This window comes from Heloderma suspectum, chromosome 5 (assembly GCF_057233095.1).
Source record: "Heloderma suspectum isolate Gila_16-S chromosome 5, 16-S_ref, whole genome shotgun sequence".
NCBI lineage: Eukaryota > Metazoa > Chordata > Lepidosauria > Squamata > Helodermatidae > Heloderma > Heloderma suspectum.
The window spans coordinates 163,762,326-163,785,689 of record NC_139462.1 but is presented as its reverse complement, the minus strand read 5'-3'; the positions used below and the strand labels follow the sequence as shown (position 1 = coordinate 163,785,689).

Below are 23,364 nucleotides of genomic sequence, written 5' to 3'. Positions count from 1 at the left end.
GAGTAATCACACAGGATTTTGGTGGTGCATCGGCTGCCTCCCAACTAGGGGAGGCTATGTATGAAGTTTGGACCCAATCCTGTGTACTTCCAGCACTTTAGAGTCACCATCCCCTTGCTGGGGTGTTGCCGGAAGTGCTGAATTAAGCCCCTGTACTTCACCCCACACCTCTCCCCTCTCATTGGGATATTGTGGAAGGTTAAAACAGGCTTCTGTGATGTTGTCAATGGGTGAAACAGGGCCACTGCTCAGGCAGGAGGACTGCAGTAGGACAGGGGGTGGGGGTGACTCAGATTAGGCATATTAGCTGAATAAGCTACTCACAGTCACAGTAGCTTATTAGCCCAGTCGTAGGATGGGGCATTGTGGACTATTTCAAACATCAGCTACTGTGAGTAGCTTATTAAGACACCATGGCTTAAACTGACATCCAAATGCAGCCACTCAGTCTCTTACTCTTGAACTGTCTGGAAACCCAAGGCACCTAGAATTCTGCTTTACAATCTCCCAAATTGTGCAATGGGGGAACCAAAATGATGCAATGGGAATCAGATGTGGACATTTTAATAAACTGTTTCATCTGCACACATGGATTGGATCCAGGATCTGCCTTCTGCAAGAGGAAGGGACTTTCCGTGAGACGAAGGGCTCTATTTGCAGAAGGTCCCTCCATCTGATCTTTCAAGATACCCCCTTCCTCCCACACACACCACAGCTCACCCCATTCAGGACAGTCTCCTGAGTCTCTGTATAATAATTTATGGAGGCTGGAGAGGATGCTGTGGGAAGGGGGCAGGAAAATTACTTCTGTCAGACTTCTGGATCCAATCCTTTAGTTCAGTATGGGGGGATTACATCTTTTTTTAAATACTTTCATGAAAATTTTGTTTAGAATGAAAATGAATTGGGGTGGGATTCTGAATGAATTGCTAATTTGTTTTAAAAATGCGAATGATTGTCCTAATTCAATTTTTTCAACATTTCCTGTGTATGGATGTTGGGGGATTGGAAGGGTCAAGGAAATGCAAAGTGTGAACATGCTAAAATTTAGCCTGTTGATAATTCATTGTTGTCTTAAAATTATTCAAGTCCCAAGTCATTTTGTTTTCATGTTCCTCCAAGTTACATTCCAGTTACTGCTTAAAAATATCCAACATGGTGGTCCATGGAAAGCTGATCATCATTAGACTCTGACCATGTTTATCACATTGCTTTGCTATTGTACTGTGGCTCTCCACAAGGGCCAGAAAATCTGTATGATGGGATTTCTGTTTCTAGCCCAAGTCATTCTTGTCATGTTGCTCCCACAGCTTGGAATGCGGCAGCAGTATGAGCTTGGACAGTACATAAAGAAGAGGTACTCAAACTTCCTGAGTGCCGCATACAAACAAGAGGAGGTGGGTACTGACACTCAAGAGAAAGAGATTTATCCAGCAGTGGCTAGAGATATGGCTCATAACATCCAGTTCTGAGAATTCACGTACCTGAGAGTGCTTTAACACTATTGAACAAGCAGTCCATTTTCTAATGATATGTCACCTCAAACAGCTATGGCCACTTACAGGATTCGCATGTTGGCAGATATGGGGTGCTAAGAACTGAGGCAACTTCTGGCAAGGAGTGAGGGATGTCTGAGAATATTTAGAAGGGAGGGGTTGGTAACAGACAAAACACAGCCCCTAAGGATTCTTCTTCCTCATCCTGGGTAGAGATCTCTACAGACAATTCCTTAAAGACTTCTGCAAAGAGAGACTCGGGGTCCTCATGGACCCAAGCATTCTCCCCCTTGTAATGAAGAGGTTTCCAGGTCCAGATCCTAGGTCATGACACATTTGCCCTTTATTCTTTTTAGATTTTGATCCAGAGCACAGAAATTGATCGAACGATTATGAGTGCCCAAGCAAATCTTGCTGGTCTGTTCCCCCCTACGGGTGATCAAATCTGGAATCCTGAACTCCTTTGGCAACCTATCCCAGTCCATGTTGTACCAAAGGCGGCCAATCCGGTGAGTAGCAGGAATATGAACAATTCTGTCTGTCTTCCACTCTTCTTCAGAAACATAATCTTCTGTCAACCAAGTGCGTGCACATTTCCATTGAAAAGAAAAAAACCGTTTCCTTAATGAGAGGTTTAAAAGATCCCCAGAGGCCTTCCCCAGTAGACAGGAGCAAACATTCCGTTCTAGCTCTTTCTTTTATAGCCCTGTCTACCATCTGCTGTGCAACGACATTAGAACATAGGTTATGGGAGCCGGGCTCCCTGTGCCAACGGAAGAGGATGAGCTGACCTTGTTCTGGCAAAGTGAACTATCCCTGTTCCCCTCTGCTGAGATAGCAAGGAACCAGCCTTTGGTCTTGTTGCGGCATTCTGTTGCAGCTGTGCAAGGGCCAGCCCTACCATTAGGTCGGGTGAGATCACTTGCCTCGTGCAGCAGGCTCGGGGAACCACCAAACGGCATGCAAATTGTCCAGTGAAAATGGCTTTTTAGGTAGTGTATACTCCGCTTTTCTTGCCTCATGTGCTGCTGACGGACCAAAGCGATTACATGAAAATCCAGATATACCCAGCAAACACTTCAGGAACCATTGCCATGTATATCCCCCCCCACCCCCCCACCACCAAAGGATCACTAGAAACAGTGATGTACCAGGAATATATATGTGCGTGTGTGTGCGCATGCATACATATACATCCATAGACACACACACACAGCACTATCCCTGGTAGACAGGGACCGAAAAAGTGTATGGTACTACTATTATATTTTTAGTACAATGAGAGCACCAACTGAATTTTCTGCCTAAAGCAGCAAAATATTTTGAGCTGTCTCTGAGCTGCAAAGGCCTTTCTTATGTACAGGGCAGAAAAGAGTGGAAGAGCTCCCAGCAGCTCCCAGCTGGCTGGAGGAATGCTGGGAGTTGTAGGACTTTTTTTCTATTTTATTTATTTATTTATTTCTATACTGCCCAATAGCTGAAGCTTTCTGGGCGGTTCACAAAAATTAAAACCAAAAAATGCAGGGTAAAACAATATAAAATATAAAAGCATTAAAACCACAATATAACAATACAACCAGAATAAAACCTAGCAGCAATGCAGAGATTTAAAATACAGATTTAAAACACCAAAGCTAAAAGACCGGGAAGCTAAAATGTTAAAATGCTTGGGAGAATAAAAAGGACTTCACCTGATGCTGGAAGGAATACAACGTAGGTTCCAGGCAAACCTCTCTAGGAAACTCATTCCACAGCTGGGGTGCCACAGCAGAGACGGCCCTCTTCCTGGTAGCCACCCGCCTCACTTCCTTTGGCAGGGCTCATGGAGAAGGACTGCTGAGGATGATCTTAGGGTCTGGGCAGGCACATATGGGAGGAGGCGGTCCTTCAGATAACCTGGCCCCAGGCTGTTAAGGGCTTTGAATGTTAATACCAGCACTTTGAATTGGGCCCAGAAATGGACTGGCAGCCAGTGCAGCTGAAAAAGTACTGGCGTAATGTGATCTCGTTGGCCAGTCCCTGTTAACAATCTTGCTGCCCTATTTTGGACTAGTTGAAGTTTCCAGACCGTTTTCAAAGGCCGCCCCACATATAACACATTGGAGTAATCCAGACGAGAGGTTATCAGAGCATGGGTAACACCACACAGGCTATCTCTGTCCAGATAAGGGCGTAGTTGGTATAAGAGCCTAAGCTGATAAAAGGTGCTCTGTGCCACCAAGTCCACCTGTGCCTCAAGTGACAGTTCTGGGTCAAAGAGCACCCCTAAACTACGAACCTGATCCTTTAGGGAGAGTACAACCCCCTCCAGAACGGGCTGAACATCACCTATCTGGGCAGACAAACCACCCACTAACAGTACCTCCATCTTGTCCGGACTGAGTTTCAGTTTATTGGCCCTCATCCAGTCCATTACCGTGCCCAGGCCCTGATTCAGAACAGCCACTGCCTCACCTGGATTTGATGAGGAAGAGAGGTAGAGCTGGGTGTCATCCGCATATTGATGGCACCTCAGCCCACACCTCTGGATAACCTCCCCCAGCAGTTTCATGTAGCTGTTGAACAGCGTGGGGGATAACATAGAGCCCTGTGGACCCCATGGCACAATTGCCATCGCACAGAGCAATAATCTCTAAGCACCACCATCTGGAATCGGCTATCCAAGTAGGAGCGGAACCACTGCAGCTCAGTGCCTCCAACTCCCAGCCCAGACAACTTATCCAGAAGGATACCATGGTTGATGTTATCGAAAGCCGCTGAGAGGTCCAGGAGAATCAACAAGGTCACACTCCCCCTGTCCTCTCCTGGCAGAAGTCATCCCACAGGGCCACCAAGGCAGTTTCCATTACAAAACCAGGCCTGAAGCCTGATTTAAATGGTTCTAGATAATCTGTTTCATTCAAGAGTGCCTGGAATTGTCCTGCAACCAACCACTCAAGCACCTTGCCCAGAAGAGGATGTCTGTTTTCTGTCTAAACATGCATAGGATTGCACACTAATTGTTGTTGTTGTTCAGTCGTTAAGTCATGTCCGACTCTTCGTGACCCCATGGACCATAGCACGCCAGGCCTTCCTGTCCTCCGCTCTCTCCCGGAGCGTGCTCAAGTTCATATTCATTGCATCGGTGATGCTATTTAGCCATCTCATCCTCTGCTGTCCCCTTCCCCTTTTGCCTTCCATCTTTCCCAGCATCAGGGTCTTTCCAGGGAGTTTTCTCTTCGCATTAGGTGGCCAAAATATTTGAGCTTCAGCTTCAGGATCTGTCCTTCCAATGAGCACTCAGGGTTGATTTCCTTTAGGATGGACTGATTTGAGCTCCTTGCAGTCCAGGGGACTCGTAAGAGTCTTCTCCAGCACCACAGTTCAAAAGCATCAATTCTTCGGCACTCAGCCTTCCTTATAGTCCAGCTCTCACAGCCATACATACTACTGGGAAAACCATAGCTTTGATTATGCGGACCTTTGTGGGCAAGGTGATGTCTCTGCTTCTTACTATGCTGTCTAGGTTTGCCATAGCTTTCCTCCCAAGGAGCAAGCGTCTTTTAATTTCATGGCTACAGTCACCGTCTGCAGTGATCTTGGAGCCCAAGAAAATAAAATCTGTCACTGTTTCCATTTCTTCCCCTTCTATATGCCAGGAAGTGATGGGACCAGATGCCATGATCTTCGTTTTTTTAATGTTGAGTTTCAAACCAGCTTTTGCACTCTCCACTTTCACCCTCAACAAGAGGCTCTTTAGATCCTCTTCACTTTCTGCCATTAGGGTGGTATCGTCTGCGTATCTGAGGTTGTTGATAATTCTCCCAGCAATCTTAATTCTGACTTGTGATTCTTCCAACCCGGCATTTCTCATGATGTACTCTGCATATAAGTTAAATAAGCAGGGCGACAATATGCAGCCTTATGTACTCCTTTCCCAATTTTGAACCAATCGGTTGTTCCATGTCCGGTTCTTATTGTTGCTTCTTGACCCTCGTACAGGTTTCTCAGGAGACAGGTAAGGTGGTCTGGTACCCCCATCTCTTTCAGAATTTGCCAGAGTTTGCTGTGATCCACACAATCAAAGGCTTTAGCGTAGTCAATGAAGCAGAAATAGATGTTTTTCTGGAATTCTCTTGCTTTCTCCATGAATGTTGGCAATTTGATCTCTAGTTCCTCTGCCTCTTTGAAACCCAGCTTGTACTTCCAGTAGTTCTTGGTTCGCATACTGCTGAAGCCTAGCTTGTAGGATTTTGAGCATCACCTTGCTGGCATGTGAAATGAGCGCAATTGTACGGTAGTTTGAACACGCTTTGGCGTTGCCCTTCTTTGGAATTGGAATGTAAACTGACCTTTTCCAGTCTTGTGGCCACTGTTGAGTGTTCCAAATTTGTTAGCGTATTGAGTGCAGCACTTTAACAGCATAATCTTTTAGGATTTTAAATAGCTCAGCTGGAATACTGTCATCTCCGCTAGCTTTGTTGTTACTAATGCTTCCTAAGGCCCACTTGACTTCACTCTCGAGGATGTCCGGCTCAAGTTCAGTGACCGCACTATCATGGCTATCAGGGACATTCAGATCTTTCCTGTATAGTTCTTCTGTGTATTCTTTCCACCTCTTCTTAATCTCATCTGCTTCTGTTAGGTCCCTGCCTTCTTTGTCCTTTATCACGCCTGTCTTTGCACAAAACGTTCCCTTGAGATCTCCGATTTTCTTGAAGAGATCTCTAGTCTTTCCCATTCTATTGTTTTCCTCAATTTCTTTGCACTGTTCATTTAAGAAGGCCTTCTTGTCTCTCCTTGCTATTCTTGGAACTCTGCATTCAGTTGGATATATCTTCCCCTTTCTCCCTTGCTTTTCACTTCCCTTCTTTCCTCAGCTACTTGTAAAGCCTTATCAGACAGCCACTTTGCTTTCTTGCATTTCTTTTTCTTTGGGATGGATTGAGTTGCTGCCTCCTGAACAATGTTACGGACCTCCGTCCATAGTTCCTCAGGCACTCTGTCTATCAGGTCTAATCCCTTAAATCTATTCCTCACCTCCACTGTATATTCATGAGGGATATGATTGAGGTCATACCTGAATGGTTTAGTGGTTTTCCCTACATTCTTCAATTTAAGCCAAAATTTTGCAAGAAGCAGCTCATGATCTGAGCCACAGTCAGCTCCAGGTCTTGTTTTTACTGACTGTATAGAGCTTCTCCATCTTTGGCTGCAAAGTACATAATCAATCTGATTTCAATATTGACCATCTGGTAGAGATGGTGGAGAATTTCTCCACAAACCTCCGGGAGGCCAAATGCCAACACATTCGGCCCCCTGAAATTGGTGGTGAAATTCTCCGCCAGCCCCCCGCCCCCCCCCCCGGGATGGGACTTACCTCGTGCGAATGTCCCTCTCGGCGGCGGGTCCCGGCGGCGTTTCGGCGGTGTTTCGGTGGGGGCGGTGGCGGTGGCCGGTCTTCTGACCGTGGCCGGTTTTATTTTGCCATTGCAAAATAAAAAAGGAAAGTAAAAAACACACACACACACACCCGTGATAGGCTACGTAACGATTTACGTAGCCTATCATGGCTAGATTTCCAAAGTCAGACGTGATAGGCTACGTAAATCGTCACGTAGCCTATCACGGGTGACTTTGGAAAAAAAAAAAGCGCGTACGCAAATGGCGGTGCCCATGGGGCCCCGCCATTTGCGTTCCTTAGTTTGGCACGTCTAGTCTACGTAAAGATTTACGTAGACTACAGCGAAAATAAGGGCAACGCAAATAGCATTCCCTTATTTTCGCCATTTGCGTACGCGCTTTTTTTTTTTCCAAAGTCACCTGTGATAGGCTACGTGACGATTTACATAGCTTAACACGGCTGACTTTGGAAATCTAGCCGTGATAGGCTACGTAAATCGTTACGTAGCCTATCACGGGTGTGTGGGTTTTTTTTTTTACTTTACTTTTTTTTTTCACGGCCAGGTAGACGGGGCGCTCCTCCCCGGCCTGAATTTCGGCGGCGAGGGATGGGGCGCCTCCCCCCCCTCGCCTGAACTTCAGGGGGAGAACTGAAGCGCCTCCCCCCCACCGCGAAGCAAGCTGTGGGACAAGGTAAGTCCCTTTCGTCCATCCCTACCATCTGGTGATGTCCATGGGTAGAGTTGCCTCCTGTGCTGTTGGAAAAGAGTGTTTGCTATGATCAGCGTGTTCTCTTGGCAAAAGTAAAACTCTATTAGCCTTTGTCCTGCTTCATTTTGTACACCAAGGCCATGCTTGCCTGTTATCCCGGTGATTTCTTGACTTCCTACTTTAGCATTTCAATCCCCTATGATGAAGAGGACATCTTTTTTTGGTGTTAGTTCTACAAGGTGTTGTAGGTCTTCATAGAACCGATCAACCTCAGCTTCTTTGGCATCAGTGGTTGGGACATAGACTTGAATTACTGTGATGTTGAATGGTTTGCCTTGGATTCGTACTGAGATCATTCTATCATTTTTGAGATTGTACCCCAGTACTGCTTTTCCCACCCTTTTGTTGACTGTGAGTGCTACTTCATTTCTTCTAAGGGATTCTTACAGTAGTAGATATGATGGTCACCTGAATTAAATTCACCCATGCCTGTCCATTTGAGTTCACTGATTCCCAAGATGTCGATGTTCAATCTTGCCATCTCATGTTTGACCACCTCCAGCTTACCTTGATTCATTGATCTTACATTCCAGGTTCCTAAACAATATTGTCCTTTGCCGCATCGGATTTTCTTTTCACCACCAGACACATAGTACCATCTTATTCATGCCTACTCGGAATCCAGTAGAGATACATGAATCCATCAAGCTCTGTTTTGTTCACGTTCTCAGTTTTCCACTGCTAGGCTCTTCTGTCCCGGTTCTGTACAAAGGTTTTTTATTATTTCTGCACAAAATTGCATTTGTACTTTTGTGTGCATTTTTCAAATGTACAAATTTTCGTACACATGTACCCATTGACTACATTTTTCCTTGCACATTTTTCAAATGTGCGCATGCTGCTGAACACTTTTTTGAGATGGGAGGCAAAATGTATTGCAAACTTGGAAATGTACGGAATAGATTTTGGACTGCAAATTTCATTCAGGTTCACATTCAACTAGGGGTGTACGAAACCCCACTTACCTGGCTCCGCCGGGCTCTGCAGGTGGGGGGAGGCGATCCGTTCCTCCCCCTGGAATCCTCGACGGGGGGGGGAGGCGATCCGTTCCTCCCCCCCGGAATCCTGCCTGGCCAGCTCTGCTCCGCGGCCGGGCCAACCCACAGCGGGGCCTCCAGCCTCTGCCGGGCTGGTGCAGACGCAAATGGCGTCCTGAGTAGGGGACGCCATTTGCTTCCCTATGGTAGCCCGTGATAGGCTATGTAAATATTTATGCTAAAGCAGGGACACAAATGGTGTCCCCTACACCATTTGCGTTCCTGTTTTAGCCGTGATAGGCTACGTAAATATATACATAGCCTATCACGGGGCCAGCGTAGGGACGCAAATGGCGGCCACTATGATGGCCGCCATTTGCGGCAGCAGCAGGCGGAGCCGCCACCGCCAGAGCCGCAGCCGCAGCCAGATAGGCTCTGTTTCACGGGGCCTTCTCAGGGTGGAGGGGCAGGGGGATCCATTTCGCCACGGATTTCGCAGGGCCGAATGTGCTGGCATTCGGCCTCACCAAGATCCGTGGCAAAATTCTCCGCCATGCCTACATTCAACTCAGGGTATAGGACTGCAGCATTATATCCTGCCTTTCGCCCACCACAAGGTGCCATATGTAGGGTTCCCAAGAGGTCTCCCATCCTAGCATTGTCCAGACCCAAGCCTACTTAAGATCAGCAAGGTCATTGAATCAGGAGACTCCAAAGGAATGCATCGGCCCCTACAGATTACTATACTAGTATAAAGGATATACAGCATCACTGTGAACAATATCAACCCTTGAGATAATTGTTACATAAACGCCGCAACTGTGAAGCGTGGAGAGAGACATCAGCCTGTTACAATCACTCTTATTCTTTTTGTTTCAGAAATTACGTTTTCCCATTTTTGACTGTCCACGGTATAAGGAACTCTTGAGAGAAACGATGACATCAAGAGGATTTCAGGCCAAAATTCAACCGTACAAGGTAATAAAAAATGGGCAACGGTAGTGGTGAGACAGAAAAAAACAATAATTTATAATTCCTGAAATGGCTGTTTCTGTCTTAAGATATTACCATGCTGACATATTTACATTCAAAAAGAATGTCACAGTGCAGGATAGTCTATCAGAACCGGCCCTATCATTAGGCAGAATGAGACAGCTGCCTCATGCATTAGATTGGGCTGTATGAAATACATTCTTCAGATGGAGACCAAGAACAGGTCAACACTACAAGAATATGATATTATGTAGGGACATTATTTCTGCACTACAGACAGATATATAGCACAATTAGATGGAATAATAATAGCTCAAAGTGCTCTGATAAATAATGGCATTGCATGTCAGAAAAATATTGGCATATGAAGACTGATTTATACAGTGGATTTGCACTAGGAAAAGAAAACAACAAGTAACGTACCTAGAAAAGGAATGATGTGCATAGAACAATTTGTCTATTTTACTGTGCAAAACAAAGCTGGTTTTCTCAGTTTGGTTAATCTGATCAAATGATTGAGAGCACAAAACCTCAAAAAAAAAAAAAAAGAGAGACAGTTTTAAGTATCTCTGTATAAAAATGCCTCACAGGAAATAGAAACCTACTTATGTAAGCCAAAAATGCACCATTATGAACTTGTGTCCTATTATACCATCATGCATGAAAATGGGATTTTTGAAAAAGATAATGTCCTGGCCTTGATGTACTTCACCTCCAACTCAGCTAAAGCAGAAACCCATTTATCCAACTCCAGACATTTGGATAACCAAAGAAGGGCAAGATCATGGGGCAATTTTCACCTGTAGTTGTAAACAAGGCCTGCAAAGCTTGTGAATGTGGCAACTAAAGATGGCTGTTAGAGAGTATTGTGCTTGGCAGGTTCTAAGTTGTAAATGAGTGTAGGTTGTTTTAAGATTGTAAACTACCCTGAAAGCTTTTGCCAGTTGGGCAGTATACAAATCTGATAGATTAGATAGATAGATAGATAGATAGATAGATAGATAGATAGATAGATAGATGATAGATAGATAGACAGATAGAGCATATTTAAACCTTTTAAATATTCTTTCTCATCCTTTGCTACCTTAACTGGGATTATTTGAGAGAGTGTGTTGTGAAGCATCAGTAAAATTTCTATTTTGACCATATTGACCTGAAGTATGTAATTCCTGCATTCCCGCTGGCTTATCCATCATGGTTTCTAAACCTAAGTAACTAAGGGCGCAATCCTATCGGGATAGGTGGCCGCCTCTGAACTCGGAGGTGACTGCCTATCCAATGCAGGGCAGGAGCAGCGCGGAGGGGATCTTCCCCTCCGCGCTTCAGCCGCCCGGCATTCACAGCTAGACAGCCATTTCGGCTGTCTAGCCACGGGAAGTAGGAGTGGGGGGGGTGGATGCCAGATGTCACATAGGAAGCGTCGGAAAGGCACTACCGCCCTCTGTGCCCCTGCCCGCCCCCACAAACACCCTGTTTTCACTGCTCCACGCTGCTCTTACGAGTGCAGAGTGCGGGGCCGATCTGCACTGGCTATGAGGCAGCGCGGGAGGGGGTGGAGGTCAGTTCTCAGGGAACTGTCCTTGGAGCGCAGGCTCCAAGGTCATTTCCCGGGAACCGACCTATCCTATGGCTGTCTAGCCACTGACTAGCAGCCATAGGATCGCACCCTTAATATGTGGAACATTTCTATATGTAAAGGCCCATGGCCATCAAATGATAAATACAGGCCTGGTTCAGAAGATCATATCTCAGCTTAAAAAGGGATATACCCAGGATATACTCTTGAGATATATCCAAGCCTTTTGCCTGCACACTCTGTCCTTGTGTCACCCCTTTCCCATCTCTGTTCTCAGCATACTACGATTAGCCAGGAAGTCTTCAGTTAACCATATTTTCCTGTTATGTCCAAACTGGGAAACTCTCATGACCAGATTTTGAACAAGCCATAAACCATGCTTTGAAGATGGTTTCAAATCATGGCTCATTCCAAACATTGTAATCATAGTTTCTGGGTTTATTATTTATTTATTTGATTTGTACCCTGCCTTTCTACCAAAAATGGCACTCAAGGTGGCTTAAAATCACTAATAAAACTAGATTAAAAATAATAAGCAAATACATTAAAAGACAATTAAAAACACAACAGAGTAAAAATGACAACTGACTCACTTATATACCAAAGGCCCACTTGAATAAAGCCATCTGCCGGCAGACATAATAGCTTCTGACATAATGGGAAATTATGATTAACTGAAGGGTCCCTGGGTTAACTGCAGCATGCCAAGGAATATGGAAGGAAAGGGCTGCATACATGGACACAAGGGCTAATTTATATCTTGGCTTATCAAGCCAAAGAATGGCTATTTGAACCAGGCCACAGTGTTGGATTAAAGACATGATTAGGCTGCTTTAAGCCCCATGGATGTCAATGTGATCTGAATAGCTACCTGCATGCAGGACTACAGCCTATGAAAACTAAGTGGCAACTGATAACATTCCCTCGACCTCTCCATACTCCACAGTGTGCAGGATCACAACCCGTATGAGCATGTAACTTGGTGTACTGATTTGCATTTTTTGTCCTTTTTTTCTTTCAGGAATTTCTCCAAAAAATAGCTTTTTATACAGGGCATGACAGTAGCACTCTCACAAATATGGGCAATTTCCAAGTCTGGCGTGTAGCAGATACTTTATTCTGTGAGGTAGTTCTCTTCACATTTTTAAATCGTCATTTTTATAAAAGTTTACTTGAGTTGTCCCTCTCAATAGAACATTGATTTAATGGCCGCTAAAATGTTGGGGGGGGGGGGTCCCTTTCAAGCAAAAATGTTAAAGAAAAAAGTATGGAAAATTTTTACTATGTATAAGAGGATGAGTTTGATTTGGTTTAGAGAAAAGATGGTCAAGGGGATATTTTGGCAATTCTTTGGCTTAACTGCCATAACTGGTAACCAGGATGCAGGTTGGAGGTTAAATATGGCTTCCAGATAGAGTCACCAGACAGTGGGGCTGTTCCAGCCTAACACCAAGCTATGTTTTAGCATTATGAGACACATCTTGGCCCACACACTTCTACATCTCCTCTCATGCAGTGGTTCATAACTTCACTTCCTGGGCTTATGGCAAACCCTGGTTTGAAATCCTGTTTTGCAGGAAAGCGCAAACCATAGTTTGCCTATTCAGATGAAATGGCACAGCATGGCTTGCTGTTAAACCAGATCCTGAGATCACTAATCACAGTATCCAAGGGGAGGAAGAAAAGGGAGGGAAAAGACAAAATGCATAATGAACCTGAGGATCCTACGGGCACATTCTCATAACTAACCATGCCTTCACACTACAAGCTTCTCCACATGGAGCTTATATTGTGCGATCAAAATTGGTTGCTCGTGGAAGTTTGCAGGTCCTTTACACAACATCATCAACCTCCAGGGCCCTTCCTGTGGTTTATGACCTTTATCCTGCTTTTTTAAAAGATTGGAGATAACACGATAAGGGACATTAATCCAATATATCAGCTGTGTGTAATGACAGTGTTGTGCTATAATCACAGCACCATCTAGTGGCTAACAAATGAAATGTACAGAACTTGCTGAGAAAGAAAGCCCTCAGTTCAAAGCAGGTGTCTGCCCACGTAACAGAGCTGATCTTAATCCTGCAAAGAATCTGGACTCAGACAGCTCCAGTATGGATGTGGGATTTCAGCCTCGTGTGATGAACCCTTATGTCAGCAGCTCCAATCTGTAGTAGCTTAATATGAACTGAATGACATGCTGCTCAGACTGAGGAACTAGGTCAAGACCAGCTGTTATATAAGGCCAGATAGGGCCTTATTGGTGCCTCAGACCACCTGATCCTGCTGGGCTTGGAAGCTTCTGTACCCCCTCTGGTCATCTGCTGTGGGAACATTATGCCTGCAGATCAGCGGAGGCTAGTGAGCGGAAAGGGGGTCACCAGAGGCGGATCCAAGGAGGTCACTGCAAGTAGAGCCAAGTACACCTATATTGCTACACATACCTTCTCCCATGCAAGCCAGAAATATCAATGACTGGAAGTAGGGTGGGGGCGACCCATTTCACACAGAGGAAAACTGAGGCCGCGGGCACCTGAAGTCAATGCTCAGTTTGCATTACATGATCACAGGGTTTAAAACAATAATTTTGCCCAGCACACAGAAAACAGGAGGAATTTAGCCAGATTTTCTAAGGCATGACTTTGCACCACCAAAAAAAGGGAAGGGTAAAAAAAAACACCCCAGTCTGAAAAGCACTGCACAGCACCACAAAATTCATGCTAGGCATAGGTTCTCAATTCATTAATTAAGGCAAGGATAATGGAGGAAAAAAACAGGGCCAAATTTAAAAGTACTTCAAACCACCACCACCACCCCAATTTATACAGAATGGCAATGCAGAGAAAGCAATTCCTGGCAGAGGTCACTTAACAAAGACAGGAAGCAAGGGGGGAGGCAGGGAGAAAAAAACATTTCTGTCTCTTTCTCTCTTTCTTACACACACCTGTTTCTCAAGTCTATGTAAGATGCAGAGAACACCATTTGTAGAAAAGCCCGTTTCTCCAAGATTTCAAGCAAAGCGGGAAGGGGGAAAACAATACACCCATTTCACAGACAAGATAACTGAGGCATCAGGCAAGCAAAGTCAGTGCTACGTTTCGGTTATATAATCACAGCAGAGCTAACACAAAGCAGGTTGTTGTTCTTGTTTTAAGTTTAGTTCATGTGCTTTTCTGCCTTTCTACACAAAAGCTTTGCAGAACTGAGTGGGACGGGGAGGCTTGACACCCACAGGAAAAATTTCTTGGGAAAAAGGCTTCAGACACAGGCTAAAATTATTTTTCGACACCACTTGCTTTATCCAGTCATAGGGCGGGGAGGATGGGGACAAGATAGGCACAAAAAAATTGTTGCATTTACCCCAGCACCACCTATGAATTTCTCCAGACACCCAAAACTAAGAAAGGAAGGATTCTTAAATGAAGAACAGGCTGGCTGGCTGGCTGGTGCTCTCTCTCTCTCTCTCTCTCTCTCTCAAAAGTGGCTCTGATTGGCCACTGACTGGCCAGCCAGCCAGCAGAGCCCACTTATTCCATTTCTAGGCGGGCTTGGTTCAGCTGGCCAGTCAGTCAGCCAGCCTTGTCCCTCAGTGTGACGCCCCACATTGCTCAAAACGGCCCCTCCCTTGTGGAGGGGAGGGGTCCTCTGTAATTGGCCAGCTCAGGCTAACAGCCCGAGCAGCCCCTATTTTTTGTGCCACTTCCACTCTTAATTAGGGGAGTTAGCACCGCCTGGCATTGAGTGTCAGGCAGACTCCAGCACCTTTCCGGGCTAGGGAAAGGCTGTGGAGCAGCAGGAACACTCTGAGCATGTGCGAACTCTTGCACATGCTCAGTTGGGAATTTGAAGCTGCTATGTTGCCAGGAACTCCAGCGTGGCAGTGCAGAAGCAGCAGCCTGCCACTGCAGAGAAGCCAGTGGCGGCTTGGCAAGGAGGTTTTTTTTTTTCCCCCAAAGGGACAGGCAAAGGGGAATGGGGGGGCACGACAGGGCAGCTCCCGGAGAGCCCTCTGACTGGAGCCACCCCTGCTCCACATCCCTCTGCCTGCAAGCTTCTAGGCCTCACTGTGAAAGTCACCAGAGACCAGAGAGTCACCAGAGAGTTTTGCTACTTGTATTTGAAGAACGGGAAATATATCAACAATGCAACTTGTGGCATTTTTTGTCGGTTTTGAGCCCTGATTTTTTGTGTAAGGGAGCAAGGTAGAGTCTGTACTAGGATGTTCTACTTAGGGGGGCTGCTGGGATTCTGCCAGAGCCCGAAAGCAAATCTAAAGGATTGGAGAGAAGACCTGGTTGTAGGGTGGCCACTTATGAATTGCCCCAAATAGGAAATGCATCACAAAAAAGAGGAGAAAAGTGGAGACTGGATAGCATAAAATTTGCAAATGCTAATGTATATGTATAGATTGAAATTTAGAAATTGTAATACTTTCATAGAAATACAGGCCATCTCACTAGAGTGTGGAAGAATGTGACCAGGTGACCTGTGTGCCTCCAGTTCTATCTACTGTCCAGGTGCTAACTGTTGATTCAAGGCTGAGCTCTTCCTTTTGATTTTTTTTTCAACCTTTAAATTGGACTTGGACTGGACAGCCACTCAAAACAGAGGTCAGTCCTTTGGCAGACCTTCAAATAGAGTGAAAGAGGACACATGGCCACCCGGGGGGGGGGGGGTAGGCCAGAGGTAAGACCATACATAGGCCATGGGTGAAGAAGTAGCAGAGGAGGATATTAGGCAAGCAAGAACTAGATGTAGGGTAGTCAACCAAGGCGAGTAGGAAATTGGTCAGATGAAAAAGCACTGAAGGACATTAAAGGTCCAGAAAGTAATCAGGGTTCTCTAGATCTGTTGCCCAGACAAAAGAGAAGCTCAGGTTCAAGATAGAGCTATCACTGGATTTACTAGATGCAGATATGGACTACCCATCTTCAGAGCCCCCTTCTCGGCTTACCACCAATAGAGTTGGACACACTGACATACGCCTTGAATAGTTGCTGAAGATTGCTGTGATGCTTTTGTTTCTTCAGTGAAAATACATGCCCTCCCCATGCCCTCACAAAGAAATCCCAAATAACCAAACCTAGCAAGCTAATGTGGAGCTGAAAAGGTCTCACGATGATGATGATTGTTATTGTTGTTATTATTAATTACATTTCTATAACAAACCATAGCCGAAGCTCTCTGGGTGGTTTACAGAAGTTAAAACATTAAATACAATATAAAAAGTTTAAAAAGCATTTACATATAAAAGCACACAGACAATATACACCAAGAACATATAGCTAAAAATAATTTTGAACTGTCAGTCATAACTAAAGACACATCCAGGACTGATTAAAACTCATAATGTGCTAATAAATAATAAAAATGAGTTTCCACTGCCTCCATTGCCCCCAAAACCCCATCCAGATAACCAAATGTGACAAGAGGAAGAGGAGCTGAAAAGGTCTCAAGATAATAAAAATGTGTTTCTTTTTATTGTAGTCTGTTCACAATTACAGCCTCCCTGAATGGGCTACTGAAGATACAATGACCAAGCTGTCAGAGCTAACCGTGTTATCTTTATCATCACTATTTGGCATTTACAAAAGAGAAGAGAAGGCACGACTGCAAGGAGGTAACCAAAACGTTATCACTAAAGCATTATGATCGCCTTCCCCAACCTGGTGCCTTCCAGATGCTTTGGATTATATCCCCATCAACCCCAGCCAGCATGGTCAATGGTCAGGGATGATGGGAGCTGCAGTTTAAAATGTTTAGAGAGCACGTTTGGGGAAGGCTGCATTACGTTGACTGGCATCTCTTTTTGTACAATGTACTCTAGCCGAAATAACACCAGAAAGTATTAGGCTGCATCTTCTAAGTGCTTGAATTGATACATTAATTACAGATGCTTTAGCTGATTAATCAGTGCAGGCCAATTTTAATCAGTGCTGTGATTTAATTAGCAGCGCTGTGAATTAAGGGAACACATCTTTCGATTTTGAGGCTATTTTGGTTCTGCTGTTTTATTGTAGTCAATGTCACTTTTATAGCTCATTCCCAGTTCTCGAGGTCAACGGATCCGTTTTCTAAGAGGTTCCAGAGTGCCAACAGGGTTCCAAATACCTCATGGAAATGGGCAAACTGGCAAAGAGGCTACAGCCATAGGGGTCTGGTTTCCGTTTTATCCAGAGAGCGGAATACCGAATGCGATGGACCAAATGGCTAGATCTGCAGTGTGATCTTGACTGCAGGAGTTATCTCGCATAGAGTGATTGCCCCCTTCCCCCGCTTGCCTGTGAGGGTTGCTCTGTCCTGGCATCCCAAGGCGTGGCAGTGGAGGGGTGTTGCTGCCGGGTGCGTGTGTCTGGTGTCCCAAGGCGAAGTTCCTCCTAGGGTTGCTAGCAACATGCCCAAGTTCCTCTGCACATTCTGGAGCCAGGCAGATTGCTGCCTTTGTGTGCAAGGGCCCTTTTCTCCTCTACTCCTCATCGCTGAGTTCCCCCTTGTTAGCTCCAAGTGTGTGTGACATGAGGTCACACACAGATGTGGACACACAACTTATTATCTGAACTATGGTCTCTGTGTGGGCTTTACAGACTGGTGGTAGCACGCTGTACTGGGCGCTGATTTGCACCGTATCCTGTCCTCCACCATGGCAATGTGGCTGGGACAGGAGGCGGAAGAGGCAGGGATTTTCCTGCTTTGTTTTCCTCTCCATTGAGTTGAACCAGAGGGATTTTCCTTACACAAGCTCTGTGATCAATGTAAAGTTCCACAGTTTTAAGGGTTGTTTTCAGGGATTTAAGGATCTATCATAAGTCTGCTCCTCCCCTCCCCTGTCCACATTTCTGCCCTATTTTCTCTGCTATGCCTGTGGAGTTGTACCAGCATAACAGATACACTGGTGAAGCATTGCACTGGTGTCTTTGCACAGTTGTACTTAGGGGTGTACGAAACCCCGCTTACCTGGCTCCGCCGGGTTCCGCAGGTGGGGGGAGGCGATCCATTCCTCCCCCCGGAATCCTCGATGGGGGGCAAGGGGATCCGTTCCTCCCCCCCGGAATCGTGCCTGGCTGGCTCCGCTCCGCAGCCAGGCCACAGAGCTGCCAGCCGGGCCAACCCGCACCGGGGCCTCCAGCCGCTGCTGGGCTGCTGCGGACGCAAATGGTGTCCTGTGTAGGGGACGCCATTTGCATTCCTACGCAAGCCCATGATAGGCTACATAAATATATACGTAAGCTATCATGGGCCGGCGTAGGGATGCTACGACAGCTGTCATTTGCGGCCGCAGCAGCCCAGCAGCGGCCAGAGCCACTGACGCCGCCGGAGCTGCAGCCAGGTAGGCTCCGTTTCGTGGGGCTTTCACGGGGTGGGGGGGCAGGGGGCTCTGTTCCCCATGGATTCTGGGGGGCCAAATTCACTGGAATTCAGCACCCCTGGGATCCATGGTGGAATTCTCTAACATCCCTAGTTGTACTACATGGTGATGGCATATCTTGAGTTCCACACAGCAGAGAGGGGTTTCCACCCTAACCTATATCTCCTCAGCTGGTGTAACTGAAGTATAGGATTGTACCCTAAATTTCTTCCATTGATATCAATAGGACTTACGATTTTCTTAGAAAGTTAATTATTTATGCTTATTTATTTATTTATTTATTTATTAAATGTATTAATCACCCATCTGGCTGGTCACCCAGCCACTCTGGGTGATGTACAGAGTGTATAATAGAACAGATTAAAACAATAAAATTCTACAGTAAAAACATCATATTTCTAAAAATACTCTAACCCACCCCAAATGCCTGCCTGAATAACCACATTTTTAATGCGCGGTGGAAGCTCATTAAAGAGGGGGCATGGTGGAGTTCCCTAGGGAGGGAGTTCCACAGAGTGGGGGCCACCACAGAGAAGGCCCTTTCCCTTGTCCTCACCTGGCTGATGGGACAGAGAGAAGGCCATCAGAGGCTGATCTTGTTGAGCGGCCTGTCTGGTGTTGCTGGTGCTCCTTAAGGTAGGCTGGGCCAGAACCATATAGGGTTTTAAAGGTCAAAACCAACACCTTGAATTTGGCCCGGAAAACAACTGGTAACCAGTACAACTCCTTTAGCACTGGAGTGAGGTGATCTCACTGGCAGCTGCCTTTAATCAGGCGAGCCGCCGCGTTCTGTACCAGCTGCAGCTTCCAAACCGTCTTCAAGGGTAACTTCACGTAGAGCGCATTACAGCAGTCTAAACGAGAGGAGACCAGGGCATGTTCTACTGATGGGAGCAGATGGTGCTGTATCAGATGGAGTTGGTACAGCGGTGTCTGGCTCACAGCTGACACCTGAGCCTCCATGGACAGCTGGGAGTCTAAAATGACCCCCAGGCTGTGGACCTGGTCTTTCAAGGGTAGCCGTACCCCATTCAACACCAGGTCATCATCCCCCAACCTCCTCTTGTCTCCCACCAAAGGTACCTCGGTCTTGTCAGGGTTCAGCTTCAGCTTATTCCTCCCCATCCAGCCGCTCACCATCTCCAGACATTTGGACAGGGATTCTACGGCCAACCTTGGTGAAGATTTGAATGAGAGGTAGAGCTGCGTGTCTTCCGCATATTGATGACACCACACCCCAAACCTCCTGATGATAGCCCCAGCGGCTTCACATAGATGTTAAATAGCATCGGGAAGAGGATGGAACCCTGTGGCACCCCCAAAAGTGAGCGGCCACGGGTACAAAACCTCCTCTCCCAGTGCTACCCTCTAGTACCTGCCGGAGAGGAAGGACCGGAACCACCACAATATGGTGTCTCCAGTGCCCAACCCCTCCAGGCGGTCCAGGAGGATACTGTGGTCAACGGTATCAAAAGCTGCTGAGAGGTCAAGGAGAACAAGGAAGGAGCATTCGCCCCTATCCAGAGCCCTCCTCATATCATCCATCCACCAAGCCGACTAAGGCCATTTCTGTCCCAGGCCTGAAGCCTGATATAATAATTATATTATATTATCACACTTCTAATGAGTACCTAATTATCATTGTTTTAAGCCTATAGATGGCTCAGAAAATCCATTATTATCTTGATTCCCCCCCCCATTTTTATGCTAAGAATGAAAAATTCAGCATTTGAAGCATTACTGCCAGCTTTAACAGTACTTATGGTGCAATCCTATACATGTATACTCAGAACTAAGTCCCCATTGAGCTCAATGGGGCTTACTGCCAGGTAAGTGGGTACAGGATTGCAGCTTTATTCACCCTATAATATTCTTGTGTACCAATATTGACATACTTTTCCACCTCCATTAAGGTCTCCTTGTGAAAGCTATTCTAGAAAATATCTCAAAGGCTGCCAAATTTCAAGAGAAGAAAAAAATGCTAATCTATTCTGCAGTAAGTATCTTTTTCTTAAAAGCTTTGGCTGCAGACATGTGGATAGTTGGGCTGCTCAGGCTGAATGGGATTTAAGCAGCTCAAGTCTGTTTAGGATTCCAGCCTTCATCCAAGTGATTCTGAAGTTTGAAACCATGAGATGACATCTACTCTGCAGCATTGATTAGAATGGGCAGTATCTAATGGTGTCATTCCGCAAACTCAGATAGTGTTAGCGGAGCTCCATCAAAGCTTTCTGTTGCACAAGCAGTTGGCCGTTATGCTTGCGCAAGCATAATACACAACTGCTTGCACAACCACATTTGTGCAAACATAACTTCAGTTGGATTCTCTTTTTGCACATAGTTTGGAACCTAATTTCCACTAGAGCAACATCACTTGCGCTAATGGAATGACACAGTTGGATACTGCCCAATGTCAACAGCCAAATTCACATGTTTTGACATGACCAAACCACCGTGAAAAGAATGTTGTAGATGGAACAGCTATTTTTTCCAGTAGTATATGTAGATTGCTATAATCTACATTTATGCTGCAAGAGTTTGTTGTCTGGGGGATTAACACATATTATTTATTGCACTTACGGTTGCCAGGTTAAAAGCTGGATAATATGCATGTACTTTCAAAGCTGCTTCCACACTAGCATTACCTGGGGATGTCATAAAAATCCATCTGGGTGGTGGAGTTCGCTGAGCTTTCAGCAGCTCAGCACCCTGGACTTTGGCTCACCTCCCTGTGAGCTGACACAACTCCATTGTATCGAATCAGGCAGCTCACGGATTTTCCAGGTGTTTGTTTGTTTGTTTTCATAAATAACAATAACAATTTGTGCAAGTTGCCGAACAGGGGGGAATAAAACAGAAGAATTCCCAGATTTCGAGGAAAATCCTGGGGCTCGGCACAGAAATGCAAGCTGAGCCACGAACACCAGGGAAATCAGGCGAGCCCCAAAATGGCCAGATTTCCCCCTGTCGGACATCCCTAGCATTAGCTGGCATGGCAGTTTTTCCAGCGAATCCCATCACACCAACCAGCACTTTGGACATTGTGGTAGAGGGCCCTTATACTAGTGGAACATAATTTACGTTAGCACTCACATCGCATTAGATACTGCCCATAATCATCCTGTATTCTTCCCTGTAGTTCTTCCATCTTTTCTCATCCAACAGAAAGTGCAACTTTTTTTTCATAAAAATGGAAGAGGAGCACAATCTCAGCCGCATTACTGTATTATCATGTTATTGTATTATTTTCATGTTCTGGCAGTACAACACAAAAATTAAGATTGTAGCATCATGGTGTCATAGTGCTGCACTGTACCTCTATTTCGGGGGGTGGGGGAGGTTAGGTATAATGCTATAACACCATAATGTTAATTTTTGTATTATAAGGTTGTATATATACACAGTAATATAATAATGCTGCTTCTAAAAGATGATTTCTAAATAATGTTCAATCACCACCATTGTGTCAGAGACCAGAAAGGGGTTTTCTACTTATTTATTTTCCTTCTTTGAGATTAACCTGTTTATATTATGGTTTTACAGCATTATACTTCTCTTCAAGACACAAAAGTGTTTTAATGATAATGAAAAGTGATTTTTAAAAAATACTGGGTGATCAAATAGGGCTCACGGCAATGGCTACAATGGTTACAATGCTAAGCCACACCATGCCTCAGCCATGGCAGCTCTGTCATTCCTGCTGGTGTGGACAAAGTCCAGTGCTGGTGTCACGGGTAGGCATGGTTGGGCTCCTGCCAAAGGCCCATGCCCCAGGAGGGGCCCACTGGCACAGGCTCCCTGGACTTGCTCCTCCTCCTCACCACCGCAGCCCCCTTGTTCGGCTGCTTCTCATTCTGGCCCAGGCAAAAATGATGGTAAGAAGAGCGATCAGTAGATGCCACCGCCATCTTGCTTGCCGGGTCTCTTTCTGTCTGCCAAATAAGCAGGTAGGAGCAATTATAAGGAGGATTGGTGGGGGTGAGGAGATTTGATCACATAATGCCTATACTGCACCAGCTGCACTGGTTACCAGTGTGTTTCCAAGCCCAATTCAGAGGGCTGTTTTTGACCTTTAAAGCCTTAAATGGATTGGGACCAAGTTACTTGAAGGACCGCCTTCACCCATATCAGCCTGCCAACGCTTTAAGATCAGAAAGAGAGGCTCTTCTCATTTGCCCACATGTGAGAGCAGTCAGCTGGGGGATCACACGTGAGAGGGCATTCTCTGCAGTGGCCCCACACCTTTGGAACAAGCTGCCATCAGAGGTCCGCGATGCTCGAACATTGCAGGCTTTTAAGAAGGCCCTAAAAATGTATTATTTTACCTTGGTCTTCTCTTGATATGACTGTGATTGTTGCTGTTACTGCTGTTATCGTTGTGGCTGGTTTTATTGTTGGCTTTTATTGTGGTTTTTATTGTGTTTATGTTTTATTACTTTTGATATTTTGACTGTTTTTATGAATGTTATTGCTGTAAGCTGCCTTGGGAGGGCTTCTATGAAATTTTATTTATTTATTTTATTTAAAACATTTCAGCCATGAAATGTTTTAAATAAAATAAATTAAAAATAAATAAAGAGGAGGAAGGGGAGCTGGTGCCAATGGCCGTAAGAAGGCAGACTCACTGTGGGAGGGGCGCCATTGGGGTTGTCCTGCCCCCAAAACCGTGGCGCCAGCACTGGGACAGACCACAACGAGATGCACACACAGATAAAAGTGCAATGATCTTGATAGTCTGGAAAGTCCACTGCAATTCCACTTGTAGTTTACAGCGGAAGAGCAGGGATCCGGCAGCACTAGGAGCCA

The 23,364-nt window shown here is 45.6% G+C and overlaps 1 protein-coding gene across 1 annotated transcript in view; it reads left to right on the top strand.

The window, feature by feature from the left end:
* LOC146344769 (prostatic acid phosphatase-like) overlaps positions 1–23,364 on the top strand; it is a 34,299-nt gene that overhangs the window by 7,279 nt on the left and 3,656 nt on the right. The window contains exons 3-8 of the mRNA XM_084860422.1: positions 1,311–1,397; positions 1,853–2,005; positions 9,506–9,604; positions 12,217–12,321; positions 16,680–16,812; positions 20,472–20,554. Coding sequence (XP_084716548.1) covers positions 1,311–1,397; positions 1,853–2,005; positions 9,506–9,604; positions 12,217–12,321; positions 16,680–16,812; positions 20,472–20,554 — 660 coding nt within the window. The remainder of the gene's footprint in view (positions 1–1,310; positions 1,398–1,852; positions 2,006–9,505; positions 9,605–12,216; positions 12,322–16,679; positions 16,813–20,471; positions 20,555–23,364) is intronic.